Source organism: Emydura macquarii, unplaced genomic scaffold (genome assembly GCF_026122565.2).
Source record: "Emydura macquarii macquarii isolate MOO-44397 ecotype Brisbane River unplaced genomic scaffold, CSIRO-AGI_Emac_v2 contig_2531, whole genome shotgun sequence".
Classification (NCBI taxonomy): Eukaryota; Metazoa; Chordata; order Testudines; family Chelidae; genus Emydura; species Emydura macquarii.
The window spans coordinates 2,276,234-2,301,838 of NW_027132668.1; the positions used below are offsets into that span (position 1 = coordinate 2,276,234).

Below are 25,605 nucleotides of genomic sequence, written 5' to 3' on the forward strand. Positions count from 1 at the left end.
GAATCAAGGAAGAGAGTTTGAGACGAGATTAAGTATAAAGAAGAACCATTATGAGTTGCACATGTAGCATTTCCCCTTTCACAAGACTTCATGTGGGCTCTCTGTGGGGATGGCTATACCAGGCCATCTCATGGAGGGAAGTGGGGTAACTACTTATGTATGTGGGCAGCTGGGGAATGCACATCATCTGGCCACTGGTGCCATGGAGAGTACTTGGGAAAAAGGGATCCACAGACACTGGGGATGGATTCAGGTGAGAATTTTTAAGAGTGTGCTTAAAATGTACTCTTGAATTGTTTATAAAACATTGTATTGGTCTACAGCGTTTACCGGCATAGCAAATGTGAGCATACATTAAATTTCATACAAACAGATATTTATTTTTTCTGATGTTTTTGCAAGTCTTTTAAAAATACAAAGAAAATCAGTGGGGAGCCTGAGAGAAGTCTCATCCTTTTTGTTTGTTTGTTTCTAAGCTTTTATTATTCCAGAAATCAATGGGCCAGCTCCTCAGCTGTTGTAAATCAGTACAGAATTATTGAAGTTAATGGAATTACATCAGTTTAAAGATCTGGCCCTAAACCTGCAAAGTGCATTTTTAGTTTGCTTTTCTAGCAATTAGAAAGTAGCACTGGAGGAAATTTTTCTTACACCATTAGTTGCAGTTAATGGTTTAGTTGGCCATTAACCAAGAAGTAATACTGCAGATGCCCATGTAAAATACTTGCCAATAATCGTAAAGTTACATTATTATCTTTTATCATGGGCATAAGTAATGCATTATGTACTTACAAAAAATCAAACCCTAATGGAAGAGGCTGAGCTGCAAAAGAGGGAGAAAGCACAAAGGTGTTTGTTAGAAAATTTTACAAATGGGCAAGTCAAGACTAGCATCATTTGCATGACAAAAGTGTTCTGATGCTACATAATACATGATAAGCAGGGCAGAGTGAGGCTGTGAAGGGCCTTATAAGGACTTGTCTACACTACACAGTCTTGTCGATAAAAGTGAACTTTTGTCGACAAAAAAGTTAAGGTTTACACACTACAATCCTCCTTCCACTGACAAAACTCTCCTGCTTCACCGACACAATAAAACCACCTTGACGAGAGACATAGGAGCTTTTTTGTGGCAAAGTTATACTGGCAAAGTGTCAGTGTAGACACTGCGCACGGTTATGTCACTGTAAATGGCCTCCAGGAGGTGTCCCACAAAATTTTCCCCTCCTGACTGTTCTGGTCAGCAGTACGAACTGGGCTGCTCAGAGCCAGATACACAAGCCATCTGCCCCATCCCCTTTAAAGGCCTGGGAATTTTTGAAATTCCACTTCCTGTTTGCTCAGCGTGGAGTGTTCACATTGCATCATCCCAGCTGACCATGGCGGCTCCATGCAGCAAGCGATCTCCTGCTTCAAGCGCACCAGAGCTGTTAGATCTGCTGAGTATATGGGGAAAGGAGGCTGTGCAGTCGCAGCTCCGCTCCAGCTGTAGGAATTTGGATACCTATGGTCAGATTTCTCAGGGCATGTTGGAGAAGGGCTACAAATGGAACCTGCATCAGTGCCGTGAGAAGATAAAGGAGGCAAGGGAGTCAAACCTTTGCTCTGGTGTTGCACCAAAAACCTGCCGCTTCCATAAGAAGCTGGATGCCATCCTCAGCAATGACCCCATCTCCACCATGAAGAGCCCCATAGATACTTTGGTGGGGCTGGAGACAGCGGATAGCAGACTCAACCCTGGGGATAAAGTTGTGGACGGGGAGGTCATGTTGGAAGACGAGAAGGAGCAGGGTCATCCAGTACTGTGGGAGCCAGAACTACTTCTCAATCCGTAGGGTGCGAGCCAGTCCCAGCCCTTCTTCTCTGGTACGCATGATGCAGGAGAGGGGAGCTCTGGTAAGTGATGTTTTTGAGTTGATGCAGCTCAGTTATATGAGGTAGAGCTCTCCTTTGCTTTGTTACATTCTAGACTTGGATGAAAGGATAGAAACGTACAAGACTAGCTGTGTTTCAGCATGCTTCATGTGCCCCTGTGCTAAGCAGTGCAGTGGAAAAGTGTGTTAATGCACATTGAGATTTCATGGGAGTTCTTCAGAGAGATCTCTAGGAAACTTTCCTGGAGGTACTCGCCAATCCTTTGTCAAAGGTTCCTTGGCAGAGCTGCTTTATTCCTTCCCCCATTGTAGGAAACTTTCCCACGCCAATTGGCAATCACTTGTACAGGGACCAAAGTGACACACAGGCATGTGGACCTAGTCTGAAGCTGCTTGCATGCAGGACATGCACACGCTTACCCTCAGGAGTGAGATATCAGCTTCTATGACCCCCCTGCATCTTTGGAAAATGGTGGCAGAATTTACCATTTTGTCCCTAGTTGCCTGCAGTGATCCCCTTAAAAAAACACCTAGATCCTTTGCCCCATCTTGAGCATCCCCCCAGGCCGAACTTATCATATTTAGAGTATTCAACAAGCTATGTGCTTGCCAAGGGACAGTGATAAACTGATTCAGATTTTAAAAGAGGTCTATTTTATAAGGATTCAATGCCGTGAGTACACACAGCTATGACAGTCTACCCTACCTTTCACTGTTATCTCCATTCCCACCAAGCATTTTGTGTGTGTTGTTAATTGGTATTTAATAAAAACATATTCTCTGAAAGATCATCAGTCTTTATTTGTCTCCTACACATGGTGGTTGCTGCTGAAATTAATACACAGTGGCAATTGGATCATCTGCAGACTACAAATCACAGTCAGGAATCATCAACATTTTCATGCAAAGTGGCAAGTTAACAAAACATGGCAGAGTGCTGTATAGAAAGACTCATTGCTGGGGCTTATTGTCAAAATGGGGTCACAAGACCTCCCTGTTGCAAATAGATTTTGAGCAGCCAGATACCAGGGCTATTAGAGGGGCACAATGGGGGGCTGCCACCAGGAGACCTGCCTCTGTGCTCCACCCTGGGGGAAACTTTTCACCCTTAGCTTCATAAATATTATGGAACACACAGCAGGCTGCTATGGCCGTGGGAATATTTGCCTCATTTAGGTCTAACCCCTGCCATAAAGGCAGCCCCAGCATTCTTGTAATCTGCCAAATGCACATTCTACGATCATTCTGTACCTGCTTAACCTATTGTTGAAGTATGTCTTGCTGCTGTCCAGGTTTCCCATATAAGGCTTAATGAGCCATGGTAGTAAGGAGTAGGCTGGGTCTCCCAGGATCACTATGGGCATTTCAACATCCCCCCTATTGGAATCTTCCAGTTTGGAAAGAAAGTCCCCGCTTGCAGCTTTCTGTACAGGCCCGTGTTCCTGAAGATGTGTGAGTCATGCACCTTCCCTCTCCACCTCACGTTGATGTCAGTGAAACGCCTATGGTGATTCACAAGCACCTGCAACATCATAGAGAAGTACCCTTTTCTATTGAAGTATTCCATTGCAAGATGGTCCAGGGCCAATATTGGGTTATGCATGCCATCTATCGCCCCACTGCACTTAGGGAATCACATTGCTGCAAAGCCATCCACGATTTCACGCACATTTCCAAGCGTCACAGTCCTTTGCAGCAGAATGTGATTAATGGCCGTGCACACTTGCATTAACACAGCCCCGAGGGTGGACTTCCTGACTCCACACTGATTTGTGACTGACTGGTAGCACGCTTCCACACAGCAATCATCATTCGCTTCTCCACCTAGAGGGCAGCTCTCATTTTAGTGTCCTTGAATCACAGTGCTGGGACGAGCTCCGCACTCAGTTCCAGGAAAGTGGCTTTCCACAGCTGAAAATTCTGCAGCCACTGCTCTTCATCCTAGACCTGCATTATAATGCAACCCCACCACTCAGTGCTTGTTTCCCAAGCCCAAAAGCAACAGTTTACTGTGCGCAGCTGCTCCGTGAGTGCCAAAAGTAATCTGGTGGTGGTTCTTTTTATGGCACACAGCATTTTGTTCATGTTCAGGTTGGGAGGTCATGATATACTGCATGACCATCTGTGATGTGTTCATAACAGTGACCACAACAGTGGAGAGCAGTGCAGGATCCATCCTTTCAAACAGAGATGGCAGGTGCACAGTAAACAAGGGCCATTGAAAAATGCCATGAAACGCAATTGGAAACCCATGGAATGATGGGATGGAAAAAACCCAAAAACCTCTGATGCACTGCAATCCACTCCGCCTTCCCACAACCCTAGATGCGGAAGGTGATGAGTTGCACAGTGGGATAGCTACCCACAGTGCACTGCTCTCACTGACGATACTAGAGCACCAGCTGTGGACGTGCTGTGTCGACAGAAGGAACGTTTTTGTGAACACACACAAGTGATTAGCACTTTTTGATCATCGGTGTAACTTGCATTGACAAAACTCTATAATGTAGACAAAGCCCAAGTAAGGACAAGTAATTTGCTTTTAATGCAGTGGAGAAGGAGGAGCCAGGAGAGGGATGCAAAGAGAGAAGTGATATGCTTGAAGCAACAGGATAGGAGGATAGTGATCTTTACAGAAGCATTTTGAATGGATGCAAGTGGAGTAAGGGCTGGTTTACATTGAAACTTACATCTGCCTAACTTATGTCTCCTAAGGGGTATGAAAAATCCACACCCCTGAGAGACATAGCTATGCTCACCTAACCTCTGGTGTAGACGGTGCTAGGTCAACAAGAATTCTTTCATTGACCTAGCTACTGTCTCTCAGGGAGGTGGATTAAATACAGCAACGGGAGAATCCCACCCACAGTTGTGCAGCATAGTGTCTCAGTTTAGACATTCCCTACAACTGTGCCACGTGTGGCGAAGACATACCCTAAGAGTTCATTTGTCAAGGCCACACGAGAGGAGGTTATAGTAGTCAAGATACAAGAGGGCCTGGAGGAAACTTTTAGCTGTGTGGACAGAGAAGAAAGGCCCTGTCTTAGAGCTGTTATGCAAGAAGAGGCAAGAGTTAAACACAGCCTGAATGTGTGGACCTAGAAAGAAGGACAAGTGAAAGATAAGTGTGGCCAAGGTTAAGAGCTGTCCATGAGGACTGAGAAAAGTGGAAGGCGGAGTGCTTGGAAGGAAAGATTAGGAGTTCTGTTTTGTTCATGTTGCGCTTAAGCTGAAGGCTGGCATCCACAACGAAATGTCAGAAAGGCTGAAATTTTAGTTTGGACAGTGGGAGTGAGGTCAGGAGTGGAAAAATAAATCTTCTGCACAGAGAAGACAGTTGGGCTTATTTCTGTGATAGCCAATCATCCAGAGACAGGAGATAAAAGGAGAAGACAATCAATGGCATCAAAAGGTGCTAACAGATCATATCAATATGGAGAGTCTGTCCCTAAGACCGTTTTTGTACTTCAACTGTGAGTGTAAGATCTCTATAGCAGCTATGTACTTGCATACCTAAATTTGATTTTCTTATGCATGAAAGATATAATGACCAGAGCACCCTATACTCTGCATCACAAAGGGACCAAATTCCATGGTCGCCATCCTTAAATTCTGCAAATTCTTTGTTAATGACAGAGAAATCCAATGGTTTTATCTTGGCCAGAGTTTCAAAACAGCTTCCACTGATGAAATGGGAGCAGAGCTCTTTTGGAAATCTGGTCTGTAGACTATTCCTTAATTCAGTTCAGGGTGTATAATAGGTTTTAACATTTTTCATCCAAAGAGTCATGGAAGTGCATGCAATAGGAATATATCATTTTCATTATAAAACAGAACAATCTGTCCTGCTAAATTCTCATTGCTTCTCATTGGTTCTTTGCCTCTTGAGAAATTCCTACTGAGATAAAACAGGGCCATTTAGTGTTATGAGTTTTAAAGCCATTGAAATACCTGTTTGGTGGCCTGACCTGGCTCATAATTTACATGTTTTTTTTTAAAAAAAAAAGTTAAAGTGAGGCCAGCTAAGGAAATAGTCCCCAATGTTACACCTGTTCTAAAGAACACCAGTTTCCATGGATATGGTTTTTTAAAATGAATAGGAATTTTTACTGAGATGGCTACCTAACCAATCACTATAATATACATCTGACATCACTTCATGTTTTGGCATGGTACATTTGATTTGAGGCTCAGGCCCCATTCAAGTCAATCTGCTTGCTAGCTTCAATGGAAGTTTTGGCTGAGTGAGGATTTCAGGACCAAGTCTTTGTAGAACAGTTATTGCACTAATTTATATAACAATAACACAGAATGAAATCACCCTCATGCAGTGGGCCAGCAAATGGTCTACTTAAGTCCAATTATTGTTCTGGCTTGTAACGGGAGTGAATTTCACCCTTAGTGCACAAATCTCTCTATTTTTTTTCAAGGATAACCTGTATTTAAAGGTCATGAAAAATTTCAGTGAATAAAAAACTTCATAAAAATGGGGAGACTTACAGTATTGCCAACCCCATTTGCTGAAAATCATGTCAGCCTGCCCCCGCCCCAAAAAACTATTAGCTTCAAAATAATGGGATTTTGAAACACTAATAAATGTTAAGTTCTTTGCCTTCTGTTTTTTAAGCTTTTAAAATGAATGTTTTCACGCTTTACTCTGCAATTATAAGGACAAAAAACCTCACTCTTTTTTTTAAAGAAAGAAGAGATTTTTATGGAATCACATGACTGCAGAAGCTGAGGCTTTAAGAAAAATACCAAACATTGCGAGATTCATGAGAAATTGCATGAGTTGGTACCACACATACATTGGACTTTAAAATGTTTTCATTTTGAATATTTTCAAGTGTCCTTACTTCATACTTACATTGCTTTAACTTTTTTATATGCTGACTTGCAGTCTTAAATTAAGTTAAAAGGGTTGCTGTTGTCATGTTGGTCACAGGATATTAGAGAGACAAGGTGGGTGAGGTAATATCTTTTACTGGACCAACTTCTGTTGCTGAAAAGGCCTGGTCTACACTGCCAGGGAAATTCCTAACTTCCACCTACCACGGTGTCCCCACTACGCTGTGCCGATGGGAAATGCCCTCCCGTCGACGCAGTGCTAATCTTTTTCTGAGGGTGGATTTATTCAGTTCACTTCCGGATCGATGGAGTGGGTTTCCACTGCCGCTTGATCGATCCTGCAGAATTGATCCGGCGGCGCCAACAGTGCCAGCGTCAATAAAGACATTTCCAAAGACAAGCTTTCGAGCTTGTTAAAAAGTTTAAAAGAGGGATAATCTATCTTCTTGGTTCTGTGTGCTTTTTCCCCTATTTGGACAAATAATGCTAGCATTTATAGTTGCAAAACACACCGTAATTAAAGACTTTGAAATCAAAAGTGGCACGTAATATGAGTAATAGACTGGCCCAGTTAAAAGGACTAGGAAGCTATGGTGCTAAATTGCCTACTTTATTTGTTTTCTTTTAAGACTCTCAATCTTAATTGCAAGTGAAACTCATTGTAGGTTTGGTTTCACTGGTGTAAAATTTCAAGAGTCAACATTAGTTCTTGTTTATTATAGTTCATTCCTTTTCCTTGAGCAATTTAGATTCCCATTACCCAAAGAGACACAATCTGGAAAAAAAAAAAAAAAAAAAGTTGAGGCCCTGATTTTCAGCAGTGGCCTCTCTTTTTATGAGTGCGATTTTGGATCAGCAATAACTGTGCCCATATTTTTATACCCACAATGAACTGCAGGCACAAACAGTAACTTGAAATCTAACTAGCTGTTTGCAGCCACAAATCAAATAGTTAAACATCTAGTTAATATTTTTCTACGAACATATTAATCTGTTGCATAAGACATTACCATAAGATATTTTAAATTAATTTGCTGTATCACTATCACTGCTGTATCACTATCTCAGCTACTAATTCCAGGGTACTGGTAGCCGTTGAGCCAAACACCTACTATTGACCTTGGCTTTACAATATTATCAGCAATGATAAGAAATTATGAATATGTAGGCTGCTCCTATAATGAATGCCAAATGGTACTCAGTTAATGAGAAGCGTGTACTAAGGTTTTTGTCCCCAAAGCAGATACAACAGAGTCAAAACTAACCAGTCAAATGTCATGTAGGGAACCCTGGGGTATATGGCATAGACACTCACACAAAGAGCAAAACACAACCTTCACCACCTTTATTAATACAATTAAAAGAGACAAGAAAGCTCCAAATCACATAAGCAAATAGCAATAATGGAGTATTAGAGAAATCTCCACAGTTATTCCTTGCATAGCACATGCTCATAGACTTATATACTCTCACCCCTTTCTCCTCTGGTTGCCTAGTCTCATTTCTGTGCCAACTTTTCTCCTAAGCAAGCTATTCCCAGTTCCCCAAAATCTAGGATGATCATTGGGCCACTTTATCTATGCAAAAGTTCACGGGCCTATGCTTTACTTATGGCAGTGGTTTTCAACCTCTTTTCATTTGGGGACCTCTAAAAAATTTCGAATGGAGGTGCAGACCCATTTGGAAATCTTAGACATAGTCTGCAGACCTGAAGGTGTCCGGAGACCACAGGCTGAAAACCACTAACATGCTAATTTGCTTAAGAAAATGTTTTACAGGATGCAGGCCTGTGGGTTCCTTGCAATACTGCTAAAAGAAATAAAGCTAAGCTGGCCCTAAGGGCTAAAAATAACAATAAGTATTCCTCATTGTTGAAGTAAATGGGATCTTAGTTTTTTAAGTCCTCTTTTACAATAAAAACAATTACCCTTTAACCAGTTAAGTTTGTCTTTACCCCAGGCTGTTTCCCATCACAAAAGGCTTTCATCAGGGGCCATACTCTGGGGAAAAACCCAACCACCTGCAAATGAATGTGGAGACTGTGTATGAAAAGTTTCTGCTTGCTGAAAGCAGGCTTACTCATATTCCCTTAGATCCACCAATATATACAGTGTGAGTAATACATGATTAACAATAATAGGACTTTGAACTTGCATTGCACCTTCAGACAAAGAGCTCAACATATTTTCCAAAGACCAGTAAATTTAGAGTCCCAGAACCCATGTGAGTTAGACAAACATTAATATTGCTATCGTCATTTGAAGAATGAAGAAACTTGAACAAAGAGAGAGAGTGACTCACCTAATAATTGTACGGCAGAGCCAGGAATAGAACCCAGCACTCCTAACTCTGTGACCCCCAGAGCTCTCTTTCCACCCTTGAGGCATTCAGGTGACTGAAACTTCCTCCATCAGGTGACTGAAATTTCCTCAGCTGAACAACAGCAATGGACTGAAACTGTCCCTCTTATTCTCAGCCCAGCAAGTGGAAGAATTTGAATGGAAAGGACATATGTAAACAACCTGGAGTCAGTGAAACACACTGTCTGTTTAAGAATGTTTAATCTCCTCCAGTCCAAGTTAAAAAAAGATATTTGGACAAAAACAATGTGTGAGGAATGATTTTGGGTTATGCTTTTACATCAAAAGGGGATGTACACCTATGTACCCATCTGAAGCAATGATACAAATAATAAATAAAAATAATGCAGCATGCCAGGATGGACCTTACCATGTGGGTACCATGGGCTTACCTTTATTATTTACTTATGAGGTCAGGATCCTCTTGAAACTTTAGTTTGTCACTAAGTTTGGCCTGAGCCTACATTTGAAATGTAGGTCGACAATACTATATCGCTCAGGAGTGTGACAAATTCACACTGCTGAATGACATAACTATGCTAACCTAATCTCTGGTGTAGATGCAGCTGGGGTGAGAGAAGAATGCTTGCGTCTACTTAGCTATCGTCACTCAGGGAGGTGGTGCTCCTACACCAATGGAAAAACCCCTTCTGTCAAAGTAGGCGGCATTTATACTATGGCGTTATGCTGGCATAACTAGGGTTGCATAGCTAGGCTGGTCTGGTAGACATGGCTTTTGAATGCTACCATTCTCACAATTGTGTTGTTGCAAATTAAATCATTGGTTCCCCCCAGTATGTGCTACAATATTTTTGTAACCACCAACCCCCCATGATATACTTTCAGTTCAAGCATAGGCTTGCTACTAAAATAAAGCACTGAAAGTTGTATGTTTCTCTGATGATCCTCCACTGAGAAGTTAAGGTCCCTGAATGGGTTCTCATGGTATTTAAATGAAAAGAAATTATAAATGGAAAAAACTTTATGCACCAAATATATTTTACAAATGACAGCAGTTGTCACATTTAAGATAATTAAAAGGAGGAAGAAAGCATTTCCCTCTTCTAAGAATTATTTACATAGCAAATACAGACATACGAGGAGGGTTACATTTCTTTTACTTCAGTTGAAGACAACAATATTATTCAAACTAGCCACCCTTCCCTGTACCACTTAATTTAGTGGACTGATGAGAAAAGGTTGGTACATTCAAAATAATGCCTGATCTTTCTTGACTCAAAAGCTATATAATTTGATCTCTGACAAATGTATATTGTGCCAACACACACCTACCAGACACGCCAACAAAACTAAATGTACTTTTAAGGAAAAAGAGAAGTGAAGAATTTGCAGCAAATGTACTTATTTCCTGGAGTCTGAAATTGAATCTCTTTTTACCCAGTGCGGTCTAGTGGGCTGGGAAGCAAAATAAGAGTTAGGAAACCTGAATTCTATTATTGGATCTGCCAGTGACTAGAAGTCCTGTCAGCTTTCTGTGCCTCCATTTCCTCATCTGTAAAATGGGATAATGATATCTTCCTTTGAAAGTGTTTTGAACTCTACCGATAAAAAGCAATATATAAGAGCTAAATATTTTTATTATTCCACCAATACTGTTTGAAAAGAACATTATTATCCGGCTTGTAGAAGATGAGGTGTTTACTTCTGTGTAATCAACACATGCAGGAAGGAAAGTATTGGTTGTTGTAACAATTGATTATCACTGCTTACAATTACAATACACTTTGTTTCTAAAGCCATCTCTGACTGCATCTGTACTTGGCTCAGTCTGTTATAGTGGGGCTATCAGCTGCAGACTCCAACACTCACATTATTGCTGGATCAAATGGATCTTTTGGTTTGAATTCCTCACTGTCAATCAATAACTATCCCAAAAATCTCTTCCTTCATGCAAACACAGATTCAAATTCAGTTAAAATGGTTGTGGGCAAACTTACTAGTCAAATCCTGCCATTTGGACTGAGTTCTTTCTTCGGCCGTCCTTCAGAAACTTTCCCCCTTTTTTCTACCACCCTACTGAGAATAACCTTCCCTATGAAATACCTTACACTCACCTGACGTATCAAGAGGTAGACTGCAGATGTAAACCCAGCACCAAGATTGGAAATTCAGGCTCTGTCTCGATCCAGGGGGAGAGGGATGGGATACACACAGTTACAAGACACATAGCCAGCCAAAACCAGAAACACACACACACTTATCAGTCTTTCTATTAAATAGACCCATTTCAAAAGCTGACCAGCGAATCCCCTTTATTTTAAGAGGGTTTTTTGCTAATATGCTTTTTTCACTCTTGCCTTCTGTGTCTTTTTCTGCAGCAATCTACAAAGCCTAATCAACGTTAAACGAGAGCTCTACATTCCCACGTTTTATCTGCTGGCAAAGGAACGCTTTCAGCAGAGAGCAAAAGTGCTGCAGTGACCTCTGTTGATGAAAACCAATCAATGCATTCACAAAGTGGTTTGGTTTCAACCACGGAGAAAAGGCTGACACATTCAAGTTCTTCAAACGGGACTAAATAGGAACGAAAGTAACTTTTGTGCGGAATGAATGACTTTCAGGCTGTACACTAGGAAGACTACGTCTCTTCACATTCTTTTCTTCACCACCTGCAGGAGGGATTTTTTTTTTTAATTTCCTAGCTTCTTGCGCTCCCCAATCTGGAATTTTTAAAAAAATTATCAAAGGTAGGTGTTGAGGAATGGCATAGGACAGAGAGACAAGAAGGCTTTACATAACTGGACGTAGCACAGTAGAAAATATTTTTTCCCCCAAGGTGATTTTTTTTACAGTCTAGTAGATGATATTAAACTATTAGGTGATTCTAGTTTGGTAGGCAGCATGATGTAGCAGCCTGTCATACCATACTCCAGATGTTTTGAAGAGAAGACACTTCATCAGGCTGTTTGCCAGTTACAGAGTCAGGTATCTCCATGCACTATGGTGCCTTTATGATCAAGAACCCAGGAAAGCTCTTTACTGGCTGAAAAGTCTAATTCAGCAGCCAGGGACTTAGATATTTAGGCACCTAACTAATAAATGGAAGCTAGGGACCTAAATACTTGTGAAGAACTGGGTCTTAATGCCTAGCTGTATGCATGGGAGTAGGCTCACTGAAACCAAGGCATTTAGGCACTGATCTGGCACCATTTAAGTTAATGGCAGTCTGACCATTGATTTCAGTAGGAGAAGGAGCAGGGCCTATGTATCTTGCTGCATCAAGGCCGTAGACCCTGACTTTGCAAAGACTAATTAATGCATGTGCTTAAGTTTGCATGTACATATGTATTTGCAGGATCAGGGTTTTAGATTATAAACCCAGTCCAGCACAATGAAGCCTCAATCATCCATGAGGTCCCTGGGCACTACCATAATACAAATAACTACTAATACCTAATAATCACATGACAGTGTTATGTCAAAGTCTGACCAGGACAAAATAACTGAGGTTTCCTTTATATGGAAATTTAAATTTGTTAATGCTGCCACCAAACTCCTAGTTTCTTTTATTTAAATATTTGGAATAAGGGCTTTGCCTCTGGATCCCTGTCTATAGTAGATTATATTATTTAGGGTCAGTTACTTTTAAGGTAAATCATTGTGGTTATCATCCTTCATGTCTATGAATAACTAATGAAAAAGATAAGGAGTGAAAAGGAAAGGGTTATTCCTATTTGTAGTAATCAAAGTTCTGGGCTACTGTAGGTACCACTAAAGTGTCCTTTTGATATATATTAAAATAAGAAAAATAACTTATTAATTAAATTCACAAACATGTCATTAACTGTATGGTAAAGGTGCATATTTAAGAACCTTATTTCCTTGAGACTTACTAGGCAGTTAAAAACAAAAATCAGGCTATGCAAAAAGTTACAGTTCCTTCATCAAATTTAACTTGACTGTGTCACACATCCTGCATCTTTTATGGTACTGTGTATAAATAACAAGAAACCCAAGAACAAAATATATTGTCTGTCTACCTCCATCCCAGGTTTATCCTGCTGCCTCATCACCATAGTATCTGAGCACTTTCCATGTAAAATCAATTTCAATGGCAGTCCTTAGTGGACTTCATGGAGTCTAGGTAAAACTCTGGGAGTTTCTTTTTAGTTTCTTTGGTTTGTCACAGGTTTGGTTTTGGTTTTTTTTGGTGAGGAGTGGTGCTGGTTGTGGTGTCTGTGTGAAATACACACAGCTAGGATGCTCAGATCACAGCAGACACATTTCTCATCATGTTTCTCAGGAAATGGGAACTCTACTCAGTTCCTGTTCTGAGGATGCTACTTAACAATAGTGAGTGGAAGGAACACCCAATTCTCAAATGCCGCTGCACTTTTATATAGCATATATCATGAATATTGAGGGAAGGCATTTAATTTTTGAATTGATTACCTTTTTTATTCTAAGTGCACATCTGTAATATTGCCCATAAATAAGATTTTTTCATTCATTTCCCTTGTTTGTTTTTTAAAAAATAAGGAAAAGAAAAGACTATAAGCCTCCCCCGGTTGTTCTGGGGTTCATTTGTGACTCTCCATGTGCATGGCAGTCCAAATGCCTCCTACATAAAATCTGTCCAACCACAGCCAGAGTTAGAACCCAACCTTTCTGCCTGAGGACGGTTTTTAGCTGACACTGGCCGTTAGCAACACTGGCCGTTATGCACGTTTGCAAAAGATGCCCATGGAACTTGTATACGTGGGGCCAGATTCATTCTTGCTAGTGCAATTTATACATCTTTTTTTCATTCCTGATCCGCTGCATCTCAGGAGAGATTTAGCTGAGGGGGGAGAGAGAAGGAGTGGGAGGGAAGATGGTAACACTTATTCCATGAATTCTGCCAGGGGATGGAAATTATTCTGGAGGCTCCAGAAATGACCCCCCCCAGTGGTGGCTGCCTAGACAATGTGAAGAATTGGTATATCCCCTCTTAACCCTAATGGCTTACTGCCCTCCCTGACACTAGTCAGCTTTGGACTGTGCAGGCCTGTTGGGAGCTCTTCAAGGGTGGGGAGGTTTGGGACACCTTGCAATTCTGCAAACCCCCTCTTAGTGGAGGCTAAAACTCAAATTCCATCAAAGCATCCTGTGACGGTGGTGCCTCAGGGTGTTGTGGGAGAGGGCTGATTCAGCCCTTTTGCTCATTGTTTGCGTAATAGCTGAAAGAAGGAGGCTAGAAACAGAATGCATGAAACCTTTTCCCATTCAGTTCATAGTGTCCACATGCATTTCCATGATTGTCATATATCAGCAGGCCCCATCTTTGTGTTTCCTGAGCGGTGATTGTTACCAGAGTTATACCCAAGAGTTACCCTTAAGAGTCTTCCCCAATGTAACAAAATGATATAGGATAAAATCTTGCTACCTGTTAGCCTTTTGCTGCTAAACTTGAAGTAGTTTGTACTGCAGCAGAAATCATAGTTCAGAATAATTGCTTTTGCGCCTCACTTTGGTTTTCATACCTGACTAACTACACTTGTTCTATTCCAATACTTTAGGCTATCGCACTGTTTTGCACAGATATAACACAACTGATACCAGTACAATCTCTCCTGGTTTATACTGTAATAAATGAGATCACAATGAAGCTGACTATGTGACAAAACTGGAACTTAGCCCCAGGAAGAGATCGCTATGGCCATTAAAAGATTAGAACCTGCCTTAAGGTATGAATTATCTGGAAAAAGCTAGTCTAGGGTAGATGTGTCGTCTCCTCTCTCCAGGATCAGAGTTATCGTTTTACTTGGAAAATGAACGATGGATTCAATGATCTATGTACACATCACACGCCTATAAATTCTTCTCTTCTCAGAGGCAGCCATATAGAATGTTTGGAACTGCCCATTACTGAACAGCTTATAGTTCTTCTCTGAGGTTTGGTGGCAAGAGGTGTGAGGGTGCTAATTCTTCCTCCTGTCTTCTTTTCATCCACCCCGCACCAAATACTCCTGAGTACTTCCTCCATACTTGGACAGCTCTGCCCAGCAGCCTTCTAGGCCCCAGCAAAATCTTCTCTAGATGGAAAAAATATAGTTCCCCTCCTCCAATCGTAGGCCTAAGAATTAGCATGCATTCATTTGTTAATGCAATGCATTCCTTCCGCAGGAGGTACGAGATGCAATGTTGCTAGGGATGGGCTTGCAAAAATAATGAACATTACAGTTAAAGAGCATAACTGCCCCACCTTTTTTTTCCCATGACATAATATGCTGTGAAAGACAGTTGTGTGAGAAAGTAAGGCTAAATATGAGGAAATATATATAATCTTGCAACTGCTGTAATACTATACTGGCATGGCTTCCTCTGAGTACAATCAGGCTGTTTCATTTGACGAAGGGCACATTTTTACATCACCTAACTTCCTTTCCCACTAAATAGAAAGATCAATGAAAGTAGAGATTTTCACAGCAGGGTAGAGGATTTAGCCAGAGAACATCCCTGAACTTTAAGACAACCTGAAATCTTGAGCCCCACAAAGAAGCAATTTCTTTACTTTCCAAACAAATATTTAAAACTGACCATACCAGCACCAAGTTCTTTCAGGGCGTGTGCTTGTGTTACTGTCTAATATTATCATGTGTTTTCTTAGGTGGGTGGTAAGAGGAGAAGCATTGTCACACCTGGTTCTATATATTTTGTTCAATTAACTTCCCTGCTGCTTGTTTCCCGCATTATGGACCAGATTTGTACAGAAGCCTCTGTCCAGCCTGGCTTTTCTATGAGAAACATTTACCCCAGAGAAAAGCTCATCTGTATTTTGGTCCCTGCTCTTTAGTTGTGGGATTAAAGCTACCTACCATCTATATTATATCTTATAAAAGCTTAATATTGGGACTAAATAAGGAATTTTGCCAACTAAATTGTAGGAATTGGGTCTGTACTAAATAGCATGTTCAAAAATGCAAGTGTACATTCTATGGGTACTAACTACATATACATACACACAGACACACAAGAGGTGGCAGCCTGTAAAAACTTGACTGTATGAAAGAATACTAACTAGGATTAATTACAAATCAGGATATACAAAATATAACAATTTGTGAAATTCGTGGCTAGCAGACCATACAAAAGAATTATATATCCTGTACATACAAACTACATTGAAATAATTAAAATTAATATGCCAGAAGCATCAAACCCAATCTCCTGTGAGTAGCCAGGTGGAGGGGGTAGAATATGAATGAACAACAACTTCCAAAAAGGTTCCAATGAGGCTGGTATGACAACTCATAGTGGTATCCCCCGAAAAGATCTGCCAGATCTAGGCAATCTAACCTATATTCAATCTTGGGTGTCTAGAGACTGATCCAAAGCCCACTGAGATCAATGGGAGTCTTTCCACTGACTTCAAAGAGCATTGGATCAGGTCCGCATAATTATCATCTCATCACTTTCCCTGGGATGTCACTATCTCCAGTTTGTTTCTATTGCAATAATCTTTTGCACAACTTTCCATTTATTTGTGCACTTTAGAGCTGCCCGCATTTTGTGCATGCCTGAAAACCTCTTCCATGTACATTTCACACTGAAGCCTTTTTGTCCTTCTGAAAGAATTTGCCAGGTTTTTATACTGAATTTGCTGCATTTATTGTCTTTCACGTTACTCTTTGGAGAAGTCTATTTAATAATTAAAAACTTTTACGGTGACTTTGTTTTCAACAGCTCTGACAGGTAGACTAAAGAGGTGGGTTTCAATCCTCCTCCTACTAAGATCAATGGCAAAACTCTTGTTGACTTCTCTTGGAGTAGATTCAGGCCCTAATCTGCAATGGAAGGTTGTAACTAACCATCCATCTCAAAACTATTTATATATCTATTTTTGTAACTGCTGGGTGCCCCATTTGCTATGCATTGTACAAACACATAGAAAGAGACTGCTTTTGTCCTGAAGAGCCTACAGTCTGAATAGACAAGATTGACAAAAACTGGGGGAAATTATTTTCCCCATTTTACAGATGGGAAAATGAGGTACTGAGTCTAAATGACTTACCCAACATCACACAGGAAGTCAGGGGTACAGCTATAAAGAGAATCCAGATCTCTTGAGTCCCAGTGCAGTGCTTTCAATATAAGACCAACACCTCTATCTTGACTCCCATTCACAAAAGCACTTAAGGATATGCTTGAACTTAAACATGTGCTGCTAGTTAATCCTGTGTTTAGGTGCTTTCCTGAAAAGGGATGAATTTATAAATATAGTCATTATATTTTTCTTAAAATCTGCTTGCTGCATATAGAATTATATGTAATGGACTTATTATACTATAGAGAAATTGACTAGTAATATATAACTATGGGTTCTATATATTGGGTTGAATTCTATTGGCCTCTTATTGGGTTTGTTGCTAATTAGTTTTTCTTGTAATTAGGGCTGGGCGCCTAATGGTTTGGGTAGGCACCCTTTTTATTTTTGTGTATAAATAAAATATAAATGACAAATAATGACTTTTATATCATTTAGGAATTGTGATTTTGCTTGAGTAAATTGAGCGTTATCGTTATAAATTGAGGGAGAAGATAATTGCCACAGGATGCATTTCTTTATTTATGTATTAGTATTTGACATGGGAATGGCTTCTATCCATCCAGAAAAAACACATCAACCCATTAGAGACCTGATTAGCCTTGCAAAATCAGAATGGCATATTTGAGAGATGCTTTGTAACCCTTTGAAAACGATACATTGTCACTATACTTGGCACATTCCAATCAGCTATAAAGCTCAATAATAAAAGGATAATATCAATGCTTAGCAACATGGGGCCTGATCTAACTCTCACTGAGGTCAATGGAAAGACTCCTATTGATATAAATGGGTGTGGGATCAGGTCCATGAATAATAATTGGCTAAATCCTGAGGTTCTTACTCAGGCAATCTCCTACTGAATTCCCTCAGTGAGGTTTGAGTACAAACTGAGTAAGGACCTTTGAATGAAAGGAAGTCTTAAGTTAGTCAATTTGTCAGAGTACAGACTGCATTGCTAACCATACCATATGTCTTAAAGAATTACAAGCTGAAGTTGTCATTTTAACCATCACTACCCAGTTATCCCATAATTCTGAAAATTCCGTTTTCCATGGGTTGTGCTGTACTGACAGATGAGAATGGGGTTGTATCTACATGTTATGTGGAACAGTACTAAATGGGAATAATTTCTATTGAAAACAATGTATGCAAGATTGAGTTAAGATAAGATCAAACTCCCACCAAGGCATATGGAAAACCTGTAATATACCTATTGTCATTCAACGATAGCCTGAGATGAACTGTTAAGAGACTCCACAATAGCATATTAACCCTCTGATGTGAAAACACACAATGACATAAGAATCATAAGTAGCAGGTACCTAAATCTGAACATGTAGTCTAGAAATTTGATAAATAGAAAGCAGCAGTTTGGCAAGATAAGGACTTAAAAAGCTAGAAGAAAATAAAAATTAAACAGTGAAGCTGCATATTTCAACACCTTAATAGAAAGCTGCATTCACTCTCAAAATGGATTCTTGCCAGGCAGTTTTCTTGTTTATGTAGCAAACATGTTTATGTATGAGGCTCACCTCATAATCTCTGCGAGCATGTACACTTGTAACATACAGTCAGTTAACTATATGATGACTATCAAAGATAGCAATTCACAAGCAACCTCTTAATACAAGAGTATTCATCTTGAACCAAAACTCCTTCCTAATATTGGGCCTGGATTCTGCTGCCATTGAAACCAGTGAGAATTTTCCAGTTGACTTCAATGGGAATAATGTAGAGTACCAGCCAGTGTAGAGGGTTATCTAAGGATTGCTGGGTTTTAAAATATATTAGTGCTACAGATTTACCATTAGGTTAATGATGTCACAGTTGTTTAATTCTGATTGACTGTGAATAGCAGCTGGCTATGGCTTGATCTGCATACAGTACGTCAAAGAAAGGAAATGGAATTTCAAGTTGCCACAGCTAAGAATCTTGCTTATATAGATAGATCAATGGAATAATTGTTTCTGTGCAATTCATTAATTATACTGAGCTGTGGGGCTCTACCTTACTTAAACATTGCTATCTTAAGTACTATCTACTTACTTGTAAGCTTTAGCTACAGTATTATTATAGAAGACTTTGATGGTTCCAGTGTTCAGTTATAATATACCAGGGAAATGAATTGCCAGTACAGTAATAAGAATATTTTATCTGACTTTTCTTCTTTAAAGGAAAGTGCAAGGGCAGTTTTTAAGATAAAATAATTCGAGTTGTAGTGATATGAAACTTAACTACATAAGAACAGCCATACTGGGTCAGACCAATGGTCCATCTAGCCTGGTATCCTGTCTTCTGACAGTGGCCAATGCCAGGTGCTTCACAGGGAATGAATAGAACAGGTAATCATCAAGTGTTCCATCCCGTTGGCCCTGTAACTTATGACTCTTATGTCTTACAATTCATGCTTTGAAAGAAACTCCTGCAACTTATTTAAAAAATAAATTTTAAATGCCTTAAAACAAAATGTATATAATAAGTTATCACAGAACTGATTCAGAGGAAAGACTCAAGAGTCTAAAACAAATACCCATTGCAATGATTTTTGTTAGCAATATAATCTTGCATTGTTTAAAAGTAAACAGAAAGATTAATTTTCATCATAAAAATGAACTGCATCATTTGCCATGGCATGCTATCCTGTACATCCTTCATGCTCAGAAGCACTTCTTGCCACAAAGAAATAGGAAGGGCCCAACTTAGTTATATTGATTCAGATGAACTCATGCTACAGAAAGTAGAATCAGGCCTTAGACTGTGTTTAACATGTAAAGTTTGATAACAATTGGCATTTTTTAACCCTCTGTCTATATCTTATTAGAGCTGGATCCGAGTTTAGACTATGTAGCTGCGCAAGGGAGAAAAAGAGAGTTAAGCCCCCATTTACATGACCTATCCTGTTCTTGGGTCCAGGCAGTTAGGAGAAATCAAGGTTACTACCTGCTTACTTCCTCCCTAAATCTGGCAGATAGGAAGTGGTTGGGAAGGGGAACAGAATTAGTGTGTGGGGGAGAGGAGAATGAATAGAGTGTTGGCTCCACCATCTCTCTTGTGGATCAGAGTAGCTGAATGAGCACAGGGTTGGCTGGGAATAGTCTACAGTAGATCTGCTTAAATAAATAAATAAATAAAGCCTTCAAATATTTTTGTGAAATTTTTTTTGAAAATTTTCATAAAATAAAATTCATCAAATTTTTTAAATGTTTTGTCCACTCTATTAGCTCATTAAAAACAGCAACTTTTTTCCAGATTTTTTTTTTAAACCAGAAGAGACAAATCTTTCAAACTTTTGACAAAGAAAAGCTTTTCAACCAGCTCTTGCTCTCAATAATATACCATCCCACCAATATGAAGGGGGTGCTGGTAGGGAATTGTGTCTGTGACTCACTCATTAACATGGCCCCCAAGGCCAATCCTGGGTGAGGCAGCTCCCACACTACTTTGGCCTAATAGCCAAATTAGGCCCCATATCTTTTAAACACCGCCATGGTTGAAAGAAGGAGCAGAAAATATCCTTATTACAGTAATCTCTTGCAAAAGTAATGAATATGTCCAAAGATTAACTGGAAGATAAATAGGCACATATTATTAAAATAAGCATTTCTGCTTTTTCTTCAGTGACCGATCTCGTACTGATGAAAAGTGACTGTATTTTTTAGACTAAGGTTGGGGGCTCTGCATCAGAGATCAATAGACCAATAACAATCCTGCTGCAAAGAAGAATTTTGCTGTTTAAACATTAAACATTCTGTTTAAATATTAAACAGTGGCGTTCTTCTGATTGCTAAAACACCATTAAGCAGAATGGAGGCCAGTCTGTAGTCTCTGATTTTGGGCCCGTCCAGAATGTCACCAACAATGTCATTTCCCATCAGTACAGGGATGTAACCGGGTAGCAAGTACTTAAAGAATGCTCATTGGGAAAAGCAACAACAACAACAAACCTCCCTACTTTGTCAGTGCTGCTATGAGCAGAGTGAGTGCACTTTTCATTCAAGGAATAGAAAGAATGCACTTAGGTATTGTACCTCCTGGCATATAAGCAATTAAGCAAATAATGTAAATATAAGCAAATAGGCAAAACATTCCTTGAACAGTTACTGCTGTAGTAGTTAGAGATGGGTGAATACTGCAAAACAGTTTTTGTTAATACACCTGCACATTTTAAAATGAATTTACCTAACTTTGTTTATGTTTCTCTATTGGGTGAAATTCACTCACGGCACTTCAGGGCAGTGCAAAGCCCTTTGTGTTATTTAATAAGGGTGGCAGAATGGAGTGGTTTCCCTGGGTTGTCTACACATGCCTGGAGAAAGGGTCTCTGTACCAGACCAGCACAGGGATGATGTGAAAAGTTGTGATGGGGGCAGGCCATTGGCACTGGATCAGGTGTTTATCCAGATACAGTTACTCCAACACCCCATTCAACTATTGCTCAGGGAATGGGACTGCCCATAATCTGGAACAGCAGTCACCATTGTGGGAACAGCTGCTCAGCAGCACCATGCACAAACCTGGGAGAAGAATGTACATTTTGGGTAATTGTAGCTTCTGTCGTCTCACACAGATCAAGAGGTTAGTTATACATTCCTTGAACAGTCAGTGGGTTTACGCCCATGCACAAATGTTTGCAGTATGAAGGCCTTAGATGTATAAATCTAATAAAGGAAATCTAGCTATAGATTATTGAAAGGAAATGTGTGCAACACTTTCCAAAATAAGGTATCAAGGTGAACTATAATAAAAAACAAAAGATAAACAAATCTAAACCATCCCCTCTCAGCAACACATTGTTTAATGTTCACATTCTATGGTAGAGGTTATTTTTGCCTCTTCTGAAAACCCTACATCAGCTCTCAATCTGAGTTCTCTCTTACCTCACTGGACATCTCAGTTACACATACCAGCAGCACATGTTTTCCCAGAATTACGATCATTTCCTCTTGGCTGCTGAGGTGAAATAAGAATCAGATATGATTGTTCTCTTTACCTGTGGTGACCTGGATGCTTCCTTATTTTGTTCTAATGTAGAAACTACTTTTTATTATATTTTATCTTAATAGTGTGTTATCATTCAGAAAAAAACTTTGATTTTAAGTCTTGTGACTGCTTAAAAACAGTGTGAGACAAAGGTTGCACTGTAACTGTAAATGTATTGCTATACATTATCTTTATAGCTGTCATCTATAACAGTTGATGTCATTCTGGTTGTAAAACAGTTTCAATTATATAACACTCTGTTTTCAATTACTGGTAACTTTTAGAATTACCCCCCTACTTGGCCGAAATGTTCCTTGTGCAGTCTCTGTTCAGCTGTGAATTTCTTTGGAAAATTTTAAGCAAAATCCTATCATCGCTTTTTAAGTTATGGATGAAAGAGGGACAAAATTTATACTTTTACTCTCAATGGGGAATATTGCTTTACTGTCTTTCATTTGGAGAGGGGGATAGCAGCTGTATGCAATTAAAAATCACCTTTGAATAGAACGGGTCAGAAAACTTTCACAAGAACAAAAATTCAGTAGAAGATGGAAAAGAAACCAGAATTTAATGAAAAATGTTTTCCATTTTCTAATTAGTTTTATAGATAGTTGAAAAATTGCTGTCAAAATGTTGATAAAAAAGGGGACACATATTCTTTAAAATGTTCATGAAATTATTTTCTATTTTCTAGTCAGCTGCAGGTTGTTTTTTTTAAACAGGATTACAAATCCTACCCATATAAATATCAGAAACAATACAATAATCATTACAACAGTGAACTTTGGTTTTGAGAAACATTATACAGTAATACAATCATTATATCTTTCTATTGTGTAGCGTGCGGCCATTTTACAGAGTGCAGCTGTAGTTTTGATCACATTACCAATGGGGATCTATTAACAGTTTAACAGGGCTTATAGAAGTGCCATCTTCTTTGAGACTTCATTGCACATTATTCTTTTCAAACCTAGCTGACAAAGGGGTGATTACTGTCAGGCTGCTGCTGGGACAATTTATATGAGAACATTACAAATGTCCTATTGCAACATATACAACAATATTGTCCAGAAAAATGCCTTAATGTCAGGAGAAAACTATACATGCAGATCATGTGATTTTAGGGTCTCTTTGAAAATGTTACTGAATTCTAAAATATTGTGAGCATTGTCTCTTTTTAAATAGGCGTTTATCTTTTTCCATTGTGAATAAAGAGTGAGCACAATGTTAAGATGTGAATATCTTTTTTCCATTGGAAAGATAGAGTCAGCATAATATTAACCCATCCTTTTAACTCAAAACCTTTTTCTATACTATAGAAATGTATTGCTGCAAAGGTCTGACCAAACCATTGTAACTTGTTCAAAATCTTTGCATTACCATCCTGGCTAGTGCAAACCTGTTCAATCTGCCAAGAAGCAGCACTCCCTCATTCTCACCATTGAAATATCAATGCATTGTGGATACCCAGCCCATTTCCTAAAACGGAGGTAGCAATCTATAGTTTATTTTTTTTTAAAAAACAATCCTGAAAAGAATGAATGACTATTTTTCAATGTAGATAATATCATATACTTTGTAAAATTAAATGCCATTTAGTACTGCATTTTTTTAAACAAGGGAAGCCTTAAGATTTTTGTATTGTACCTTATAAAACAGACAATTTCCATGCATAAAATGACAGATACTCAAAGCATGAAAATAATCAGGAACACAGGAGATATTGCACAGAGTAGCCAAAGGAGTGTGTGCAGGAGTATTGTGGGACTGCGCTGGATGGGCCATTTGCAATACCACAGCTTTCTGTTTCTGTGCAACACCAGAGTGCTTTCTGTTTACAATAGCATTGTAATGGTGCAGAGTTACCCGAGGCAAGATTCCGGAGTAGTAAGCCTTGCTTTAAGCCAGCGGTTCCCAAACTCTATCATGTCGTGTACCACCAACATAAAACGCCACCACCTGTAATACCACCACCTGTAGGGGCGGGGGGAAGGGGCGGGGCTGGGAGAGGGGAGCACCTGCCGTGCTGTTTGGGGATGGGACTGGTGCTGAAGCAGGTCCCGGCCAGCCGCTTTGTTTCTGGAGGGGGAGGGGGCAGAACGGCTGGGCCGCCGGGCTGCTTGGGGGCAGGGCCAGCGCTGGGGCTTGCTCTAAGCAAATACAAATGCAGTACTTGTGCCCGGTTACAATTGTCTGGCGCCCCATTGACTTCAGGAGGCTCTGAAAGGGTGCAGAGATCCACCTACACAGATCCAGCTAAAGGATTGGAGGCAATGTGGGCTACCAGTGTGGTACATGATTACAACAGATAAGTCTCTAAAGTTCAGAGGCTGTAGGAAGAGAGAAAGCACCCTCCCATTTATCTTAATAAACTGTGAGCATCAAAGCCTAAATGGGATTAGTTAAATGCCAGCATGGAGGTTTTTAAGAACAGGTTAGACAAACACTTGTCAGGAACCGTCTAGTTATTAGATAGTCCTGCCTCGAGTTCAGTGGGCTGGACTAGATGACCTCTTGAGGTCCCTTCCAATCCTACAGTTCTATGATTATTACACAACACAGGCATTTTCTGTTCCAAAAAAACAAATCTAGGAAATATTTATATATATATATATATATATATATTTCAGCATAACAATAAATGTAAATGTAGACTTTTCATTAATTACCTTGTTGTCAGCTCCAATTTCAATGCCTTTCTCCTTTTCTCACCTTTGGCTTGTAGCAATATGTTTCTTCATCGCTTCCCCTTAACCCAATATGGAGCTTTTGGGTCCTATTCACCTGTATAGTTCTGAGAAATAGTATAACTCACAAGATCATCTTTTTATAAGGAGAGCTCTTGCACAGTCTGGTAGCTACTCCAGTAGTGTATACCTGCTGGCATTCAAACTTTCTACTCTGTGCTTTCTTCTCTGTGTTGTGCAGATGGCTGACATTTTTTAAGATTTTGAAGAAAAGAAAAGAAAACTTCAACAAAACAGGTCACAATCGTGGGCCTCTTTTTTTTTTAAACCAGCTCTTCCTGTATCTAAGAGAAAGAATAGTCCAGGGCTTAGGGTGTTAGCTCTGTACTTAGAAGAGGCGGGTTCCAGGCTCAACTTTGCCACATCTGTCCTTGGAAAAGTAATTTAGCTTTTCTGGGCATTACTTCCCCGTCAGGGAGTGATAGTACTGTTCTATCACACAGGAATATGCTGAGGATATATAAAAGATTGACAGGCCCACTAGATGCTGTGTGAATTGGGTTAGATTGATAGATAGGTGTGGACTCCATCTCCTTATCACAGCTTTTTCAGGGAAATTTGTTAAGACACTGCTGGACTCATGTAATGTCCTGAAGCCACAGAAACACAGATCTATCTGGTTTGGTAATGTCAGTTTAAGTGTGGCAAGCTTCCCCTGCAGGCGGGGCCTTTCTTCACACAAATGGCCAATGGACAGAGGAATTTCCTGGTATTGGACAACAACCTTTTCTTTCTGTATCCATGTC

General features: G+C 39.8%; 1 protein-coding gene across 1 annotated transcript in view; it reads left to right on the plus strand.

Moving 5' to 3' along the window:
* Window positions 1–9,285, plus strand: part of SLC9A4 (solute carrier family 9 member A4) — a 46,025-nt gene extending 36,740 nt beyond the window's left edge. The window contains exon 14 of the mRNA XM_067563527.1: window positions 9,204–9,285. Coding sequence (XP_067419628.1) covers window positions 9,204–9,285 — 82 coding nt within the window. The remainder of the gene's footprint in view (window positions 1–9,203) is intronic.
* The last annotated feature ends 16,320 nt before the right edge of the window (window positions 9,286–25,605 follow it).